The 14,107-nt window shown below is 35.6% G+C and overlaps 2 protein-coding genes across 2 annotated transcripts; both read right to left on the bottom strand.

The window, feature by feature from the left end:
• Positions 1 to 1,120: 1,120 nt before the first annotated feature.
• On the bottom strand, positions 1,121 to 3,962 carry LOC138328783 (uncharacterized). The gene is made up of 2 exons (XM_069275523.1): positions 3,908 to 3,962; positions 1,121 to 2,587 (listed from the first exon to the last, which is right to left on the bottom strand). Exon 2 carries the CDS (start codon positions 2,585 to 2,587, stop codon positions 1,775 to 1,777), a length of 813 nt encoding a protein of 270 aa, XP_069131624.1. The 5' UTR covers positions 3,908 to 3,962; the 3' UTR covers positions 1,121 to 1,774.
• A 5,195-nt stretch (positions 3,963 to 9,157) lies between these two features.
• LOC138328782 (uncharacterized) lies at positions 9,158 to 12,073 on the bottom strand. The gene is made up of 2 exons (XM_069275522.1): positions 12,019 to 12,073; positions 9,158 to 10,622 (listed from the first exon to the last, which is right to left on the bottom strand). The coding sequence occupies exon 2, from the start codon at positions 10,620 to 10,622 to the stop codon at positions 9,810 to 9,812; it is 813 nt and encodes a 270-aa protein (XP_069131623.1). The 5' UTR covers positions 12,019 to 12,073; the 3' UTR covers positions 9,158 to 9,809.
• Between the last annotated feature and the right edge of the window lie 2,034 nt (positions 12,074 to 14,107).

The following is a 14,107-nucleotide window of genomic DNA, read 5'->3' as shown; positions in this document are numbered from 1 at the left end:
TGCGCCAGACACCCAAACAGCGAAATGAATCTTCACTGTTAACATAGATTACGCACGGAGTCTTGCAATTGTTTGATATTGTATTTGTATGGTTGTATTTTCTGATAGAATGTTGTTTTAAGAAACGTTTGCTTCTTGTGTCTTTTTTTGGGGCCTTTAAGGGAAATACATATTTTGAGAAAGATTTATTCAGTACACTCTGAGAAATAGCGATAACTAGTACTGTTTATGAACGGAGGGACGGACGGACTGACAAAAGGCGATAGCCATCATCTGATGGTGGGATAAAACATGCAGTGGCTTTTATCAAAGGTTAGCGAGAGGCAGAGTATCAGCTCGCGACTGGACAAACCTTACTTACTCAGAGATTTTTGAAGTAAAGTGAAACTCGATGTCTGATCATTTAAACATGGTAACCAAACATTGCTTAGCACCCAAATGTCATTTGATATTCAATGTATGTAAACGTAGTAATCTAATTAGGCAGATAACTGTATGTCAATATAACCTTACTTTTGACACCGTTAAGAATAAACGTGGCATAAACACATTTTTTTTCGATTTTTAGATTTTCTCGCGAAATTCACTACATAAAAGGTACATCGATACTGCACTGTTTGTCTGGTGCAGAGTTCACGCCATATATGGAAGGCATTAGTCGTTGTCGAGCAAGGCGATTATTTGTACAAGAACCCAGAAGTAGTGACAAACAATGTCATCCCAATCTGTATACGTAACACTGTATAGTTGGTTTTAGTCGCTGAAGATTAAGTTTCGCTATATTTGTGGTCAGGTAAATATCCGCGAATGAAATGGGGGAAAGTATAGATGATTACATTTTCGATATTCCAGGGGTTGCTATCAATCTCGTTATATACACCACTGGAAAATGTAATAGCAAAACGGAAGGCAGTTTAGGAGAGAAAACCCTGGATATAACGACAGTGATAGTAACCCTTGGAATATCAAGGATGCGTTTAACGACAAATGCGCGAACCATTCTCCCCGTTTCAAGTATCTCAACCATGAAATGTTCTCCACAAAATTAAAAAGAATGTGAAGTATTTATATAACCCATGATCATTTGGAATAATAAAGAGACAAAAAATAATAATTTTCTGGTAAATAAATTTTATTGAAATTAAGTCACATTGAACATGACAGCTGCTAACATCATTGTACATTATAACATGTATATGATTTATAAAATTCACACGTTTATGACCGTATCATCCAATTTGGACAAATCAAAGTAAGGTTTGTGATAGAAGAATATTTCGTTCAAATGATCCAGTCCCAGTTGTGATTACTCTAGCCTTGTATGTCAGCAAGACTTTCAACATACGAAAGGTACATCTTTTACAATATTGTTTACACCCTAATAAAGCAGTGAAATTATCTAATATAAAAACGATCTGTCTTGTACATTGTCTGTGTAAAAAGTCATACACCCTATATATACCATAACATTAACTACAGTGCGCGTTAGTTTGTGGAAACAAGAACCAGAATTGGACCACTAGGATGTCTGTCTTTTCTTTAACTCTTAAGAATACAGGGACCTGACACGAAATTTTTTAACCAATAGCATACATACATGTATATATATTATAGTAATAGATAGGTATACTGCTGGTTAAAAAAAATCGTGCCAGGTCCCTGTGCTCAAGAAGGTAGATTTGCTTATAACTATTTTTCGATGTTGTATGCTATGCTGCAATGTTGTATACAAGCAGTTGCTTTTGCCAAGTGATGGCGATGAATTTGAATCTATTCAAGCAGACAGCTTCCTCATTCGTCGATATGCTAAATAGGCAAGCTTTTTCTTCATAGCTTTTTCTCTTGCGATGGCTTGTTTACGCATGCGTATTTGCCTCGCTTTGAAGATCTTTGCGAGCCTCCAACATTGGTTGACGGAGAATGCCGTGCGGTACATCAGTGGACAAAAGAAGGCTTTTTTCTGTGTACGAATTACTTCCGGAGCCTTTGGTCTCCCCAGGGCCATGACGTCTGCTATTGTCTTGACTGGCTTGAACAATGGACTTTTAGCCGTATCACTTTCGTTAGTACCGTCTCTAATGTTTCCTGACCTAGCAAGCCCAAACTTCCCTTGATGTAGATCGCCGAACATGAAACTTTCCAGTAGTTTCGCCATCATAATCGATCTAGAATCTTGCCCGCTCCTAAAGATCTGCAATATTTCTTCGGTGATGCTTTTGGCAACATCATCAAAATAATCTGGGATGATATCTACATCAGAAACGGGATTCGATCCTTTTCCCCCGACGTTATTCGGGATGATGTCAAGGTAATGTGGCTCCGTCCTGCCCTGTTGTGGGGTCGAGTTTCCCTCGTCACCGATTGGATCATTGTCCATAGTGCGGTAGTAGTCACCTGGAATCTCCTGTTGGATTGTAAAAATTGGTTCAGCTATACCTGGCGATGATAAATGATTGACTTTAATCATTGGATCGTTTGTTAATTCGCCATCTTGGAGGCCATTATCACCAACAGCCACTTTCCCGCTAATGCAATCTACCAGGAGTATGATAAAGTTAACAGCAACTAGAACAAAACACATCGACATCTGAAAGGAAAAAAATCCCAGTTACCACAAAATATTTCCATTAGCGATAAGCACACATTATGAAAGTACAGTAAAACCTGTCTTAGCGACCACCTCTATATAAAAAAATATCTGCTTAATAAGACCACTTTTCTGCATTTGTTTAAAATATCCAACACGAGTGTTGGTCTTTTCCCCATTCATTATTTAAAACTTTTTATCACGCAGTACTTAATATCTATCTCTTAAAATAAGCAACTTTTACAGTTTTACGTACCCGGCCCACTATATACTTTTCGGTTGGGTCTGAAATAGTGCCTATGTATTCTATTGGAGCAGTGCCTCTGTAAACCACTCTAGCATAATTTTCAATACCTTCTTTGAAGGTTTCCAAGTATTTGATGCGTATACACGCATTTACATATTATTTTTGTCCAAAATGTAAAATGTATGTTTAATGTAAAAAAAGAAATGCCTCGATGAGAATTTGATATTTTATGCGATTCAGCGAAATGCCTAGTAGCGATATAAAACAAGTACGATAAAATGGCAACAAACGTAATGTAATGGTTTGCATAATCATTACTTTGTTCCATTAGCAGTAATAGGCACCAATTGTAGCTCTTAAAGATGCTCCACCGCCGACAGAGCATAAATGACATTCATTATTTGAACAATAATTAGTGTTTAATCGTGTATACATAAGTCTAATTAACACAAAAAGATAATATAAATAATTTGTTTTGCCTTTGGGTCATGAGCAATCAGTACTTCATTCCATATAGGATATAGTGCCACTGAATATTTTCGGAATGCAATTAATGATTTTTTTTATATATTTTAACTTGAAGTAAAATTAGAAGCTCAAACTTTTCAATGGCGGTAATGGTGTAAAGTAAGTTACGTTTGCAACTGAAGAAAAATACTAAATCATCTGCTCCTGTTTTTGATAATGAAAAAAATACCATTTGTCAGCGGTGGAGCATCTTTAAGACGGCACCATTTTCTGTCTAAAAGTCTTGTGAGCTACATTGCAGCTACCAAGATAGCAGTGTATGATGTAATTCTAGTTAGTAGTACACAATGTGCAGGAATCAATATTAAAATACAGTCATACTTGTAGCAAACTATATGCATTTTCAAATATAAAACCAGAGACTTGAACATTTAAATCTTTGATAGGACGTAGTGAGCGGCACTTTAAGATCTGTCTTTGCTACAATAATTACCTTATAATTGCCGCCTAATAATTTATTTTTATATTGCAATATGTCGCTTTTCTTTAAAAATCGATTATAAACAGTCTTAAAGCGATTTCTACATTAATTCTCCCTATCTTACCTTGGATGGATCGGTGAAGCTTTTGATGAACCAGAAAATAGTCTGACAGGCTGAGAGTACACTCCTATCGTCCGTGCTGCCGTACTGCCGTACTTACTTTACACCATTACCGCTATTGAAAAGTTTGAGCTTCTAATTTTGCTTCAAGTTAAAAATATGAAAAATAATTAATTGCATCCCGAAAAAAATCAGTGTCACTATATCCTATATGGAATGAAGTACTGATTGCGTATGCACCAAAGGCGAAACAAATTATTTATTATTATTTTTTGTGTTAATTAGACATATATATAACAAAATTAAACACCAATCATTGTTCAAATGAAGAATTTCATTTTTATGCTCTGTCGGCGGTGGAGCATCTTTAACAAATAAGCAATAAAAACAATAGTATAAATCCCTGTCCAAAGTCCCACTTTGTTTTACTTCTGTATTTGTTGTACAAATATTAACCTAATTAGTACGGAACCCTCATAATACGAACGTATCCGAAGGGTCTCCAGAAATTTGTAATAACCGGGTTGTACTGTATACAGGATATCGTTTTATACAAACAGTTTACATTTACATCGGTTTCTTTGACTAGTGTGTTTCAACATCCTGTCTAGAATCATTGTTTATTTTTGACAGGGATACAGATTCATACATCCTGTTCAAGCATAAAAAGGCTGCAAACATCTTTTAACCACCTGTTGTGTTTTGACGATTTGTAACAAACACCCCCTAGTCAGCTCCCTCGCTCACACTGTACTAATTGAATTCCAGTAAATACCATGAATTACGATTTACAATGTACTTCAATGTGCTATAATGTGTGTAATGAATTAAGATCACATGCTTAGGACCTCTTTGCATATGACCCCAGTGACCTGAATTATTCATTTAACTAACTTTGTAGTCCTTCATTACACATGCTACAGACGCAACATGAGATTTCTGTAGATCTTGTTGGAACGCGAAGTCACCTTATATGGTAGATCTACTACCCGGTAAGCACAATTAATTTGTGGTAGAGAATTGATAATTTGGAATTTTGAATAAAGAAAACTTCTAAATTCCAAATTATCGACTTTCTTCTACAATGAAATCCTTCTTTCCCACTACTTTAGCTAACTGGAACAACTTAGAAGACAATATTAAATCCCTACATTTTTCTTCTTTTAAAACTTGCTCTTTCCCAACCTATTTCTACTAGTCTGCCATGTTTCTTAAATTATGATGAAAGAAAGTCTAACATTATACAATACTAAAGTAAGACATCAGTGTAGTTTTCTCTGAGATGACCTTTTCTGTGTTAAACTTGGCACTAGACTCTATCTGTATAAACTGTGGCAACATTTGTGAAAATGCTAACCATCTTTTTAGGTCATCTGACCCAAAGACCTTTTGTCATCATGCACTGTCCGTCGTCGTGCATAAATTTTTCATTCAAACGACTTCTTCTCAATAACCGAAAGGCACAGGGTACTGATATTTGGCCCGTAGCATGCTGAAATGAAGGGCTACCAAGTTTGACCTTCATTCAAGGTCACAAGGGTCAAATAGACTAAAATCTTTAAACAACTTCTTGTGAATAAATAAAGAGGCCTAGAGACCTGAAATTGGGCTTGTGGCATTTTAAAATGAAGGGCTACCAAGTTTGTTTAAATAAATGACCTTGACCTTCATTCAAGGTCACAGGGGTACAAAAGGCTAAAATCTTTTAAACGACTCCTTCTCAAGAACCAGAAAGCCCAGGGTACTGATATTTGGCCTGTAGCATGCTGAAATGAAAGGCTACCAAATTTGACCTTCATTCAAGGTCACAGGGTCAAATAGGCTAAAATCTTTAAACAACTTCTTGTGAATAAACAAAGAGGCCTAGAGACCTGATATTGGGCCTTCGGCATTTTAAAATGAAGGGCTACCAAGTTTGTTTAAATAAATGACCTTGACCTTCATTCAAGTCACAGGGGTCTAAAAGGCTAAAATCTTTAAACGACTCCTTCTAAAACCAGAGGCCCAGGGTACTGAAAATGCTAAATGAAGGGCTACCAAGTTTGACCTTCATTTAAGATCACAGGGTCAAAAAGGCAAAATCTTTAAACAACTTCTTGTGAATAAATAAAGAGGCCTAGAGACCTGAAATTGGGCCTATGGCATTTTAAAACGAAGGGCTACCAAGTTTGTTTAAATAAATGACCTTGACCTTCATTCAAGGTCACAGGGGTCTAAAAGGCTAAAATCTTTAATCAACTTCTTCTCAAGAACCAGAAGGCCCAGGGTACTGATATTGGGCATGTAGCATTCTGGGATGAAAGGCTACCAAGTTTGGTCATATAAATGACCTTGATCTTCATTCAAGGTCACAGGGGTCAAATAGGTTTAAATCTTTAAACTTCTTCTTGTGAATAACTAAGAGGTCTAGAGTCATGATATTTGGCCTGTGACATGCTGGGATGAAGCCATGAAGCGCTACCATGTTTGTTCAAATGAATGACCTTAATTTTCATTCAAGGTTACGAGTCAAATAGGCTAAAATGTTTAAAATAACCTCTTGTGAATAACTAAGAGGCCTAGAGTCCTGATATTTGGCGTATGACATGCTGCGATGAAGCCATGAAGCGCTACCAAGTTTGTTCAAATAAATGACCTTGATTTTCATTTAAGGTCAAATAGGCTAATATCTTTAAACAACTTCTTGTGAATAACTAAGAGGCCTAGAGACATGATATTGGACCTGTGACATGCTTGATGAATGACTACCAAATTTGTTCAAATGTATGACTTTGAACTGCATTCAAGGTCACAGGGGTCAAATAGGCTAAAATCTTTAAAACGACTTCTTCCCACTAACCAGAAGGCCCAGGGTACTGATATTGGGCCTATTACATGCTGGGATGAAGAGCTACCAAGTTTGTCCAAATGAATGAAATTGAATGAGGGATCAAATAGGCTAAAATCTTTAAATACTTCTTGTCAATATTGGACTTGTAGCATGGCGGGGATGAAGGGGCCTTCATTCATGGTCCAATTCATCAAATATATCAGAACCTGAACTTCTGCAATTCAAAGAGTTCCACAACTATATTCTTTGAGGTGTAATGTATTGTGCCAATAGTCAAATGACCGTTAAGGCCCATGGACATCTTGTTTGAATGTCAGAATTACGCTACTGCCCATCCATATATGCTCCAAGTTTTTAATGACATGTATACAAGTAAATTTAAAATTATTACCTTATATTATCATTTGGTCGGGACTAACACTGTGTGTGGATTATTCACTGCATACGCATAATTAGAGTACAAGGCAATGATGTATTATCAAAACTTTATAATATTACGCAGGAAATTTTGCATATGTTTGGTGTTGTAACCTCGTCTTAGTCTAACGATATATATTTTCTTTATTAATGTTTTTATGAAACCATGTAGTTGTCTTAAACCGTTATCTTTGCATACCAATTATGCAATTTAGAAAAAGGCGGAAAAAAAAAAAAAAAAAACATAAAAGTAGATAAAGATGACTTCGATTGATTTGGAACGAGAATAAAATAGCAGTAACATAGCCAATTGTCAAGCTTTAGGATCACACTGACATGCAAACTAGAAATACATGTATTTTAAACTCATTGATGATAAAAATTGAAAAAAAATCCCTTTTCTGTGAGAAGCAAAAAACAAAATTTTATTGTTCAAAATCCAAGATGGCAGGCAGTCTGTCAGCCATCTTCTCAGATCCGTCCCAAAATGCAATATGCATCTAGGCGAAACTAACTATGAAAAGATAATTATACCTTGTAGTACTTCTTGAGAAATAACATTTAACAAAATTCAATTGTCAAAATACAAGATGGGTGTCAGTTGGTCATCATTTCCGAATCGTATAAAATAAATGCAGATTGCATAACTAGGCATTAGAGGCCCACTACCTTTCTGAAACGACTTTTAATTTTTAAAATGGAATATAAAACGAGATTGATATTTTTTTAGAGTTGCAAAAGTCATTAACTTGTCAATACTTCACCTGTCATCATCTTTGGAACATATTAGTGCAAATAAATTAAATGATATTTTTTTTATAACGCTGACCGTTTTTGATTCCCGCCGTCTTCCTAATTATCGGGCGTTAGTTCACTACAACTGCGCCAGACAACCAAACAGCGAAATGAATCTTCACTGTTAACATAGATTACGCACGGAGTCTTGCAATTGTTTGATATTGTATTTGTATGGTTGTATTTTCTGATAGAATGTTGTTTTAAGAAACGTTTGCTTCTTGTGTCTTTTTTTGGGGCCTTTAAGGGAAATACATATTTTGAGAAAGATTTATTCAGTACACTCTGAGAAATAGCGATAACTAGTACTGTTTATGAACGGAGGGACGGACGGACTGACAAAAGGCGATAGCCATCATCTGATGGTGGGATAAAACATGCAGTGGCTTTTATCAAAGGTTAGCGAGAGGCAGAGTATCAGCTCGCGACTGGACAAACCTTACTTACTCAGAGATTTTTGAAGTAAAGAGAAACTCGATGTCTGATCATTTAAACATGGTAACCAAACATTGCTTAGCACCCAAATGTCATTTGATATTCAATGTATGTAACGTAGTAATCTAATTAGGCAGATAACTGTATGTCAATATAACCTTACTTTTGACACCGTTAAGAATAAACGTGGCATAAACACATTTTTTTTCGATTTTTAGATTTTCTCGCGAAATTCACTACATAAAAGGTACATCGATACTGCACTGTTTGTCTGGTGCAGAGTTCACGCCATATATGGAAGGCATTAGTCGTTGTCGAGCAAGGCGATTATTTGTACAAGAACCCAGAAGTAGTGACCAACAATGTCATCCCAATCTGTATACGTAACACTGTATAGTTGGTTTTAGTCGCTGAAGATTAAGTTTCGCTATATTTGTGGTCAGGTAAATATCCGCGAATGAAATGGGGGAAAGTATAGATGATTACATTTTCGATATTCCAGGGGTTGCTATCAATCTCGTTATATACACCACTGGAAAATGTAATAGCAAAACGGAAGGCAGTTTAGGAGAGAAAACCCTGGATATAACGACAGTGATAGTAACCCTTGGAATATCAAGGATGCGTTTAACGACAAATGCGCGAACCATTCTCCCCGTTTCAAGTATCTCAACCGTGAAATGTTCTCCACAAAATTAAAAAAAAATGTGAAGTATTGTATTTATATAACCCATGATCATTTGGATTAATAAAGAGACAAAAAATAATAATTTTCTGGTAAATAAATTTTATTGAAATTAAGTCACATTGAACATGACAGCTGCTAACATCATTGTACATTATAACATGTATATGATTTATAAAATTCACACGTTTATGACCGTATCATCCAATTTGGACAAATCAAAGTAAGGTTTGTGATAGAAGAATATTTCGTTCAAATGATCCAGTCCCAGTTGTGATTACTCTAGCCTTGTATGTCAGCAAGACTTTCAACATACGAAAGGTACATCTTTTACAATATTGTTTACACCCTAATAAAGCAGTGAAATTATCTAATATAAAAATGATCTGTCTTGTACATTGTCTGTGTAAAAAGTCATACCCTATATATACCATAACATTAACTACAGTGCGCGTTAGTTTGTGGAAACAAGAACCAGAATTGGACCACTAGGATGTCTGTCTTTTCTTTAACTCTTAAGAATACAGGGACCTGACACGAAATTTTTTAACCAATAGCATACATACATGTATATATATTATAGTAATAGATAGGTATACTGCTGGTTAAAAAAAATCGTGCCAGGTCCCTGTGCTCAAGAAGGTAGATTTGCTTATAACTATTTTTCGATGTTGTATGCTATGCTGCAATGTTGTATACAAGCAGTTGCTTTTGCCAAGTGATGGCGATGAATTTGAATCTATTCAAGCAGACAGCTTCCTCATTCGTCGATATGCTAAATAGGCAAGCTTTTTCTTCATAGCTTTTTCTCTTGCGATGGCTTGTTTACGCATGCGTATTTGCCTCGCTTTGAAGATCTTTGCGAGCCTCCAACATTGGTTGACGGAGAATGCCGTGCGGTACATCAGTGGACAAAAGAAGGCTTTCTTCTGTGTACGAATTACTTCCGGAGCCTTTGGTCTCCCCAGGGCCATGACGTCTGCTATTGTCTTGACTGGCTTGAACAATGGACTTTTAGCCGTATCACTTTCGTTAGTACCGTCTCTAATGTTTCCTGACCTAGCAAGCCCAAACTTCCCTTGATGTAGATCGCCGAACATGAAACTTTCCAGTAGTTTCGCCATCATAATCGATCTAGAATTTTGCCCGCTCCTAAAGATCTGCAATATTTCTTCGGTGATGCTTTTGGCGACATCATCAAAATAATCTGGGATGATATCTACATCAGAAACGGGATTCGATCCTTTTCCCCCGACGTTATTCGGGATGATGTCAGGGTAATGTGGCTCCGTCCTGCCCTGTTGTGGGGTCGAGTTTCCCTCGTCACCGATTGGATCATTATCCATAGTGGGGTAGTAGTTACCTGGAATCTCCTGTTGGATTGTAAAAATTGGTTCAGCTATACCTGGCGATGATAAATGATTGACTTTAATCATTGGATCGTTTGTTAATTCGCCATCTTGGAGGCCATTATCACCAACAGCCACTTTCCCGCTAATGCAATCTACCAGGAGTATGATAAAGTTAACAGCAACTAGAACAAAACACATCGACATCTGAAAGGAAAAAAATCCCAGTTACCACAAAATATTTCCATTAGCGATAAGCACACATTATGAAAGTACAGTAAAACCTGTCTTAGCGACCACCTCTATATAAAAAAATATCTGCTTAATAAGACCACTTTTCTGCATTTGTTTAAAATATCCAACACGAGTGTTGGTCTTTTCCCCCATTCATTATTTAAAACTTTTTATCACGCAGTACTTAATATCTATCTCTTCAAAATAAGTAACCTTTACAGTTTTACGTACCCGGCCCACTATATACTTTTCAGTCGGGTACGAAATAGTGCCTATGTATTCTATTGGAGCAGTGCCTCCGAAAACCACTCTACCATAATTTTCAATACCTTCTTTGTAGGTTTCCAAGTATTTGATGCGTATACACGCAATTACATATTATTTTTGTCCAAAACAAACATAATTATCATTCTTAATATTTGCCGTACAGCTCACAAGACTTCAAACTTGCCGTTAAAATTTTCCCCAGAAAGACCTTCATATGTCTAATGTAAAAAAGAAATGCCTCGATGAGAATTTGATATTTTATGCGATTCAGCGTGATTGCCTAGTAGCGACATAAAACAAGTACGATAAAATGGAAACAAACGTAATGTAATGGTTTGCATAATTATTACTTTGTTCCATTAGCAGTAATAGGCACCAATTGTAGCTCTTAAAGATGCTCCACCGCCGACAGAGCATAAATGATATTCATTATTTGAAAAATAATTAGTGTTTAATCGTGTATACATAAGTCTAATTAACACAAAAGATAATATAAAAATTTGTTTTGCCTTTGGGTCATGAGCAATCAGTACTTCATTCCATATAGGATATAGTGCCACTGAATATTTTCGGAATGCAATTAATGATTTTTTTTTATATTTTAACTTGAAGTAAAATTAGAAGCTCAAACTTTTCAATGGCTGTAATGGTGTAAAGTAAGTTACGTTTGCAACTGAATAAAAATATAAAATCGCCTGCTGCTGTTTTTGATAATGAAAAAATACCATTTGTCAGCGGTGGAGCATTTTTAAGATGACACCATTTTCTGTCTAAAAGTCTTTTGAGCTACGTACATTGCAGCTACCAAGATAGCAGTGTATGATGTAATTCTAGTTAGTAGTACAAAATGTGCAGAAATCAATATTAGAATACAGTCATTACTTGTAGCAAACTATATGCATTTTCAAACATAAAACCAGAGACTTGAACATTTAAATCTTTGATAGGACGTAGTGAGCGGCACTTTAAGATCTGTCTTTGCTAATATAATATGTTATAATTTAAAATATCTACCTGTATATATTACAATATGTCGCTTTTCTTTAGAAATCGATTATAAACAGTCTTAAAGCGATTTCTACATTAATTCTCCCTATCTTACCTTGGATGGATCGGTGAAGCTTTTGATGAACCAGAAAATAGTCTGACAGGCTGAGAGTACACTCCTATCGTCCGTGCTGCCGTACTGCCGTACTTACTTTACACCATTACCGCTATTGAAAAGTTTGAGCTTCTAATTTTGCTTCAAGTTAAAAATATGAAAAATAATTAATTGCATCCCGAAAAAAATCAGTGTCACTATATCCTATATGGAATGAAGTACTGATTGCGTATGCACCAAAGGCGAAACAAATTATTTATTATTATTTTTTGTGTTAATTAGACATATATATACAAAATTAAACACCAATCATTGTTCAAATGAAGAATTTCATTTATGCTCTGTCGGCGGTGGAGCATCTTTAACAAATAAGCAATAAAACAATAGTATATCCCTGTCCAAAGTCCCACTTTGTTTTACTTCTGTATTTGTTGTACAAATATATAACCTAATTAGTACGGAACCCTCATAATACGAACGTATCCGAAGGGTCTCCAGAAATTTGTAATAACCGGGTTGGACTGTATACAGGATATCGTTTTATACAAACAGTTTACATTTACATCGGTTTCTTTGACTAGTGTGTTCAACATCCTGTCTAGAATCATTGTTATTTTTGACAGGGATACAGATTCATACATCCTGTTAAGCATAAAAAGGCTGCAAACATCTTTTAACCACCTGTTGTGTTTTGACGATTTGTAACAAACACCCCCTAGTCAGCTCCCTCGCTCACACTGTACTAATTGAATTCCAGTAAATACCATGAATTACGATTTACAATGTACTTCAATGTGCTATAATGTGTGTAATGAATTAAGATCACATGCTTAGTACCTCTTTGCATATGACCCCAGTGACCTGAATTATTCATTTAACTAACTTTGTAGTCCTTCATTACACATGCTACAGACGCAACACGAGTTTTCTGTAGATCTTGGTGGAACACGAAGTCACCTTATATGGTAGATCTACTACCCGGTAAGCACAATTAATTTGTGGTAGAAAATTGATAATTTGGAATTTTGAATAAAGAAAACTTCTAAATTCCAAATTATCGACTTTCTTCTACAATGAATTCCTTCTTTCCCACTACTTTAGCTAAATGGAACAACTTAGAAGACAATATTAATTCCCTACATTTTTCTTCTTTTAAACTTGCTCTTTCCCAACCTATTTCTACTAGTCTGCCATGTTACTTAAATTATGATGAAAGAAAGTCTAACATTATACAATACGAAAGTAAGACATCAGTGTAGTTCTCTCTGAGATGACCTTTTCTGTGTAAACTTGGCACTAGACTCTATCAGTAATGTATTGTGCCAATAGTCAAATGACCGTTAAGGCCCATGGGCATCTTGTTTGAATGTCAGAATTACGCTACTGCTCATCCATATATGCTCCAAGTTTTTAATGACATGTATACAAGTAAATTTAAAATTATTACCTTATATTATCATTGGGTCGGGACTAACACTGTGTGTGGATTATTCACTGCATACGGATAATTAGAGTACAAGGCAATGATGTATTATCAAAACTTTATAATATTACGCAGGAAATTTTGCATATGTTTGGTGTTGTAACCTCGTCTTAGTCTAACGATATATATTTTCTTTATTAATGTTTTTATGAAAACCATGTAGTTGTCTTAAACCGTTATCTTTGCATACCAATTATGCAATTTAGAAAAAGGCGGAAAAAAAGAAAAAAAAAAACATAAAGTAGATAAAGATGACTTCGATTGATTTGGAACGAGAATAAAATAGCAGTAACATAGCCAATTGTCAAGCTTTAGGATCACACTGACTGCCTAGTACATGTATTTCAAACTATTGATGATAAAAATTGAAAAAAATCCGTTTCTGTGAGAAGCAAAAACAAAATTTTATTGTCAAAATCCAAGATGGCAGGCAGTCTGTCGGCCATCTTCTCAGATCCGTCCCAAAATGCAATATGCATCTAGGCGAAACTAACTATGAAAAGATAATTATACCTTGTAGTACTTCTTGAGAAATAACATTTAACAAAATTCAATTGTCAAAATACAAGATGGGTGTCAGTTGGTCATCATTTCCGAATCGTATAA

Source organism: Argopecten irradians, chromosome 8 (assembly GCF_041381155.1).
Source record: "Argopecten irradians isolate NY chromosome 8, Ai_NY, whole genome shotgun sequence".
Lineage (NCBI taxonomy): Eukaryota > Metazoa > Mollusca > Bivalvia > Pectinida > Pectinidae > Argopecten > Argopecten irradians.
Note: the sequence above shows the minus strand (reverse complement) of the source record. Positions and strands in the feature narration are given on the sequence as shown.

Excerpts from the sequence above, each read along its gene's own strand:
- LOC138328783 (XM_069275523.1), bottom strand. The coding sequence starts at position 2,587 with ATGTCGATGTGTTTTGTTCTAGTTGCTGTTAACTTTATCATACTCCTG.
- LOC138328782 (XM_069275522.1), bottom strand. The coding sequence starts at position 10,622 with ATGTCGATGTGTTTTGTTCTAGTTGCTGTTAACTTTATCATACTCCTG.